This window comes from Vespula vulgaris, chromosome 2, assembly GCF_905475345.1.
Source record: "Vespula vulgaris chromosome 2, iyVesVulg1.1, whole genome shotgun sequence".
In the NCBI taxonomy this organism is placed as follows: Eukaryota; Metazoa; Arthropoda; class Insecta; order Hymenoptera; family Vespidae; genus Vespula; species Vespula vulgaris.
In genome coordinates this window covers 1,647,696-1,655,461 of record NC_066587.1, presented here as the reverse complement: position 1 = coordinate 1,655,461, position 7,766 = coordinate 1,647,696, and the positions used below count along the sequence as shown (strand labels likewise).

At 30.7% G+C, this 7,766-nt stretch overlaps 1 protein-coding gene across 1 annotated transcript; it reads left to right on the top strand.

Annotated features, from left to right (window-relative positions):
* The first annotated feature begins 1,199 nt into the window (after positions 1–1,199).
* On the top strand, positions 1,200–6,987 carry LOC127061413 (ATP-binding cassette sub-family D member). The gene is made up of 8 exons (XM_050988236.1): positions 1,200–2,736; positions 3,215–3,453; positions 3,737–4,117; positions 4,251–4,345; positions 4,512–4,698; positions 4,808–4,905; positions 5,320–6,006; positions 6,402–6,987. The coding sequence occupies exons 1-8, from the start codon at positions 2,036–2,038 to the stop codon at positions 6,447–6,449; spliced, it is 2,436 nt and encodes an 811-aa protein (XP_050844193.1). The 5' UTR covers positions 1,200–2,035; the 3' UTR covers positions 6,450–6,987.
* Positions 6,988–7,766: the final 779 nt, after the last annotated feature.

Sequence of the window (7,766 nt, the reverse complement as noted above, 5' to 3'; positions counted from 1 at the left end):
GATAATAAGAAAATATATAAATAGAAACGGATAGAAAGAGAGAGAGAGAGAGAGAGAGACAGAGAAGATAAGATATATGTTAAAAAAAATCATTGAATCTATGAAATAAAATATACCGACATAAAAAGAATTAATACGGACTATACATATACGTAAATATACATGATTATCCTATGTATTAGTGTGCGTTGACGATCGTACGTAATGAAAATCTTGTTAACGGTCTGGAATAAAATCAAAAGAAGAAACAAGAAAAAGAAAAAATAAAGAAATAAACAAACGAGTAAGAGAAAAAATTAATAATAATAGCAGTTTATCATAGGGGATTGACAAATATAAAAACAGAAGGATACACGTGTGCAACTTGATGTGTTATTCGCGACGATATGAATTTAAGAATCATCATCGATCTTGATAAAAGGTCGTGTAAATAAATCTTTCATCCAAATATCGTCGAGAAATAATTTTGAAGAGATGTATAGCAAAGGAACTCGTTCATATATATATATATATATATATATATATATGTATGTATATATACACGTTTGTATGCATGTATGCATATATGTATATATGTATGTATTCACAACATGAAGAGAAGAGATCAGAGCATAACAAAATCGACGTGTTATGGGTCCAAGTTCCAGTTCGAAACAGACGTAGATAAAATTCAATGTGTAAGTACATGTATATGTGTGTACATGTATAAATGCGTACACATGTAGGTGCATGTGTCTATATTACGAGAGATTATCAGTGTGTGTAAATGTGTTCGTAAATGTGCGAAAGGAATATTAACTCGTACGTATATACGAATATGTGTGTGTGCTGAGTGGATGTGTTGTGTATGTACGTGCGCGTGAGTTAAATATATGTATGTATACGTATATACGTGAGTGACTTGATAGGTAAGAGAGTCCTCTTATGGAGAAGAGGAAGAGGAGGGTTGGAGGGAGAGAGCGAGCGAGTGAGTGAGCAAGAAAGAGTGATATAGAACGAGTAAGAAGAGATATGTAAAGAGAGAGAGAGAGATAGATAGACAGAGAAAGAAGAGAGAGAGACAGAGAGAGAGAGGGATGCGAGAAAGAGAGAGAGAGAGAGAGAGACAGAGAGAGAGAGGGATGCGAGAAAGAGAGAGAGAGAGAGAGAGAGAGAGAAAGAGAACGGGGAACAGGCCAGTAGAGTTCACTCAGCTCAGCCAGTCGTCAGCTGGTAGTCGATCTACGTGGATCTCTCGCGTAATTCTGTATAACTGTCTAGTAGTGGTTGTGCGTTGCTCAGTATATATATATATATATATATATATATGTGTGTGTGTATATATATATAAAACAAAAAACAAATCAAGAGAAAAAAAAGAGAATAGAAAAAACGAACAGGATAAAAGAGACAGAACATCATTGCGGAGATCCATAGAAATAATAAGAAAAATTCATCATAGATCAGACGACGCGGTAAAGCAACGACATAACATACATGTGTGTATATATATATATATGCGTTAATGTATATATATGTATATATGTGTGTGTGCGTATATACGCATCTCGTACGAGTATTGTAAGAGAGTTATAAACGAACAGAAGAGAACCGAGGAAGTGAGTAGTCGAGAAGTGTTCGAGAAGAAAAATAAAAGTTCATATCAACGAACGGAACGGAGAAAGAAGCAACACGCAAAAACAGCGTGCGCGCAGGCGCAATGAAGTACACGGGTTGATTATAGTCACGTTTTCTTCGGCTACTTTTAAGGAGACGCTACGTATATGTATATTTTTTTTTATATATATATATATATATAAATAAATCTATATATAAATCTATATATAGATCTATAATAGAAAGAGATCCACATGAAGTCTATCTCTTTTTCTTCCAACAGACAAAAATATATATACATATATAAAGAAAGAGAAAGAAAAAGAGAGTGAAAGAGATATAGAGGGGAATAAATTGTTACGGAGAATAAGAAAAGAGTGAGAGAAAGACAGAGACAGAAAGCAAACAGGAGCGACTAGTAACAGAGAAAAAGATCGATATGTCGATATTTTCCAAATTAATCGACAAAACGTCGAACAAATACGGTATCCGTCAGGAACGTCTGACTCACGGAGTAGCCGGTGTCGTCACCGTTCTTTATTTCCTCAAAATTGGTTATCCCTTTCTAGTTGCGAAAGTACGACAGCGCCGCCACCGGCCAACTACGGCAAACGAACAAAGGAAGGACGAAGACGATAGATCGAGGAACGATTCGAAAAGACGCGGGAAAAATAAAAACGATAGGAAGTTTAATCGAGACGAAGATCGTCGTTACAACGACGACGATGACGACGATGACGATGACGATGATGACGATGACGATGACGGTGGTAACGACGGTGATAATATTAAATCGATCGAAATGAAAGAAAAGAAAAATGATACAAGGAAAAAGGAAAAAATTGTTGGCTTGGATCGTGCATTTTTAAAACAATTAATAACATTATTAAGGATAATGGTACCAAGTTGGAGATCTAGAGAATCTGGGCTATTGGCTTGCGCCACTTTGACGTTACTAGCACGAACTTTTCTCTCCGTTTATGTAGCTACACTAGAAGGACAGATAGTTAAAAGAATCGTTTTGAAGGACATTCGTGGTTTCGTTTATATGATGGCAAGATGGTTTGCCATTGCATTTCCTGCTACATTCGTTAATTCGGCTATAAGATATTTGGAGGGTCGGTTGGCTCTTAATTTTCGGTGAGTTATCTACAAATAATAATAATTATAATGATAATGATAATGATAATGATAATGATAATGATATTAAATCGTCGTTGTCGTTAGAAAATAATTCGAATCGATAATTACAAAAGTGATGTCAATTGTAAGAATAGAGATATTAAAAAAAAAAGGAAGTAAAAGAAAAAGAAAAAAAAAAAAAGAAAGGAAGAAAAATTCAAACATATTTCAGAATGTGTCAAAATATTTTGAAAGAGACAAAAAAAATATATACGTATGTATGTATGTATGTATTTATGAATTATATATATATACATATAATGCGTATGACTAAGATCTCACTTTCGTGATAAGTGATTCATTTAGAGAGAAAAAAAAAGAATTTTAAAATTAATTTTAATTCGTACGATCGATAGTATTATTTTCTCTTTCTATTTTTATTCATTTTTATCTTTTTTTTCTTGGTTTTTTTTTTTTTTTTCCTATTATAACACAGGGAACGTCTGGTCGAACATGCATATAAAATGTACCTGAGTCAACAAACCTATTATAGAGTAATAGCTCTGGACACCAGACTAGGTGGTCTCGAGCAAAGACTGACCGACGATTTATCTGAATTAGCAAGCTCCGTCGCTCATTTATATTCAAGTTTAACAAAGCCATTGTTAGATTGCGCTTTGGTTGGAATAGCACTGATTTCATTTTCATTGAATATGGGAGCTAGGACTATACCTGGTAAGAGATAAGATTATTATAAAAAAAAAAATAAAATAAGAAAATGATATACATATATATATATATATAAAGAAAATAAGTATATAGATATGTACATATTGTTTATAGCATAATATACTAGTAATATACTATAATCTTAGTATAAAATTATATGTAATTTAATAATTATACTATATAATACTATACTATAATATATATATATATATATCAATTATAAAAATAAGATTAAAATACGTACCGTTTTATTCAAAATATCTTTTTTTATTTGCTCGTCTCCTAACAGGTCCATTATTAGCATTGGTCGTAATCACCTTGACCGGACAAGTATTGCGTCTTGCCTCCCCTCGTTTCGGTCAGCTGGTAGCAGAGGAAGCTACTCGACGTGGTCGTTTACGAGAAGCCCATGCACGTATCAGTGCCCATGCCGAGGAGATTGCATTCTATGGAGGTCACCAAACCGAACACCGTTATCTTACTACGGCTTATAAGTCTCTCGTAACTCACTTGAGAAGAATCTTAGCTAAGAAATTGTGGTACGTTATGTTGGAACAATTTCTTATGAAATATCTTTGGTCGGGGACCGGACTTGTCCTAATCGCCTTACCACTTCTTTATAATTCTGGTAATGGCTCGCAAAAAAATGGAATGAAAATAGATGGCGACGGTAAGTTTCTAACGTTTTACGTAGAATTTATTTAGAAATGATAGCATTGGAAATATCGATGACGTTGAATAAGGAAGAAGGAAAAAAGAAAAGAAAAGAACAGAAATGTAATCTCTTGTAATATAATTATAAGGTGCAGTAAGCGAGAGAACCAGATACCTGACAACTTCGAAAAATTTGTTAATGTCCGGTGCGGATGCCGTGGAAAGGCTTATGGTGTCTTATAAAGTATAATTATTTATTTATATATATATACATACACACACACACACATACATACATATATATATATACACATATATATTTATCACAACGTTAATTCATTTAAAAGGATATAAAGAATTTTTGGATGTAACGTTTGGATCTCTACATTTGTTGATTTTTCTATTTTTAGGAATTAGTAGCATTGGCTGGTTATGCGGCACGCGTTAACGAAATGTTCGAAGTATTTAAAGACGCTGCACTTTGCAAGTATCAAAGGAATGTTGTCGTTAATGGTACGTTAAGAACAAACAATGCAAATACTTCGCATCCGGAAAAGATTGCTATCGAATTTAAGGATGGTAATCCTGTTATAAAAGGTACGTGTAATTATTTTCTTTCTTTCTTTCTTTCTTTCTCTCTCATTGTCGATAATTATTATAATAATCAATTATTAAAATCGATAAGATGAAATTGTTTCTTTTATAGGAATCGTACGAGAAAGTAACGACGGTAGTATAAGTTTAATAAACGTGCCAATAGTAACACCCAACTGTGAAATAATAGTACCAAGTTTAACGATGACTGTAAGTAAAAAAGAATCATATTTGAGCCGATTATTATGAAAGTAATTCGATCTAAGTGTCATTCGAGATACTTATCTATAGAAAGGACATATTTTTTTCATGTATCATGCTACATTCTTAAAATCTTCAAGTTACACAAAGAAAGAGAGTTATTTATTTATAAATATATTTAGCCTCTTTTTCTTTTATTACACGAATAAAGATAACAATATCGTTGAATGAAAAAAAAACAAACAAAAAGAAACAAAATTTACAAAAGATATCAAAAAAAGATAAAAGAGAGAAAAAAACGAAAATGTTTCCGACTTAGAATTAAACAAATTTTCATAATAAAACGGTTCGATTACGTATATCGATTAAAACGTTGAATTATTCAATTGAATTGACATTTCAACAATATCTATCATTCAACAGATACGACCAGGTGATCATCTTTTGATAACAGGACCCAACGGTTGCGGTAAAAGTTCGTTGTTCCGAATAATATCCGGATTATGGCCTGTTTACGATGGAACATTGATTAGGCCAAACGAAAATTATACAGTTAGAGGTGGTAGACCATCTTTATTTTATATTCCACAAAAACCGTACATGACTGTAGGATGTTTAAGAGATCAGATAATATATCCAGCCGCATCCGAAACCGAAGATTGTTCGGATGAAGAATTAATGAAATTATTAGATGAGGTTGATTTAAAAGGTTTGGTCGAACGTGAACCGGATGGTTTAAATGCTCTTGGTGATTGGGATTCGACTTTGTCGGGTGGTGAAAAACAACGTTTGGCTATAACAAGATTGTTTTATCACGCACCCCAATACGCGTTGTTGGACGAATGTACAAGTGCTGTTAGCATCGAGGCCGAAGGTATAATGTACGAGACAGCGAAAAAACGTGGTATAACGTTGTTAACGATAACTCATCGATTGTCATCCCTCTCAAAATATCACAAATTATTGTTACGATTTGACGGAGAAGGTAGTTGGACATTAGGACCATTAGAAAACGTTGACAACGTCGTTAATTTGTTAAATCATAATCAAACGCAGGATAATGATAATCAATTGAATGACATCAAGACCGGCCATTATCAAATGTTTCACGTTCGTATTATTATTATTGGTATTATTATTATTATTATTATTAATTTTATTTGTTGTTACATTTTTTTTTCTTTTTCCTTCTTTTTTTTTTTTTTTTATACAGGCCGTGGACCCAACTGCGAGTGTTCTAACAAATGCGACTAAAAAATCGTTCGTTTTCTTCTTTCTCTTTTTTTTTGTTTTCGTTTTCTTTATCTTCTTTTTTTTTTTCTTTTTCTTTTATAAACTGCAATACTACGAGTCTAATGGGACTGGTCTAAAGTTCGATTTTTGGGTTCCTCGACCTGTTTATTTCTGTTTTTTTTTTTTTTTTATTTATGTTGTTGTTATTGATACGACGTTTTTATTGTTTTATTGTAGTTTCTTTTATTTTTCTGTTTTTCTCTCACACACAGGAACTTCGTGAAACGCATACGGAGGACACTTACGTCGGAATCAGCTGAAATCATTTTAACGAAACGTCAATGAATTTTAACCGAAATTCATATATTTTTTCATTTTCAATATATATATATATATATATATATATATATATATATATATTGGATTGTGTATATTGTACAAAATTAATATATAATATTTACTATATATATAACGGAGAAAAAGGTATTTTTATACAATGAGATCATTATTATATCACATTAAACTCGTATATTTCCGAAATATCTATAAAATATAGTATGTATGTAGTTTATTACGATTTATGTTTGTGTTGTTTACGGTTTGATAAATATTATATATACATATATATATATTTATTATATATATATTCTATATATATATATATTTTATATATACATATGTATATATATTTATACACATACGTTGTTAGACGATACTAAAAATAAACGAATCTTTTGCTATGTCGAAGTGCCTTTATCCCAAAGACGCTTATATACGAGACTTATGCTAATTCTAATTGTTTGTAAATGAGATAATCTCGATTATTTATTTCAAATAAAAATCATTACTTACATAATATATAGTAGTTTTAATTTTTTTAATAAGAAAATGATTAAAGTGTATGTATGTGCGTGTGCATTTATGTGTTTATTGTCAATAGAATGATATTAAATAAATACATAATACAAAATAAATAAATAAGATAATAAAAAATGAAGGTAAGTATCATCGAACGATACAAGTAAATAATTGAAATTTATCTTTTCTTTTTTTAATTTCTATAACAATTAGAAATAACAAAAATTCAAGGAAGAACATTTTAACATTTTATCAAAAAATATTTGATTACAACTATAGTAGTAATTATTTCAATAGATATATATGTCGAAAAAAAATATATAAAATAAGGCATATGTTATACATATAATATCATAAAAATAAAATTCAAACTGCTCGTATAGTAATTAAAAAATTCAAGTTAGAATCGATCGACGATAACGACAAGGACAACGAGAAGATCTGTTTAAAGAACAGTAAAAATTATTTTTTTCTCAAAAAAAAAAAAAAAAAAAAAAGAAATTACACTTCAATAATATATATGTATATAACATTAAAAGTCGAGATTAAAAGCAATCGATGACAATAACAACAACGAACAAAAAGATTTGTTTAAAGAATACTAAAAATATTTTTTACGTCCAAAAAGAAAAGAAAAAGAAAAAGAAAATATATACTCCAATAATATACACATATCTTATATAAATAAAATTATAAAAAATAAAATCCAAACGATTGCATAATATCTAAGAATTTAAATTGGAACGATCGATAATTAAACAACACCGATAAAAAGAAAA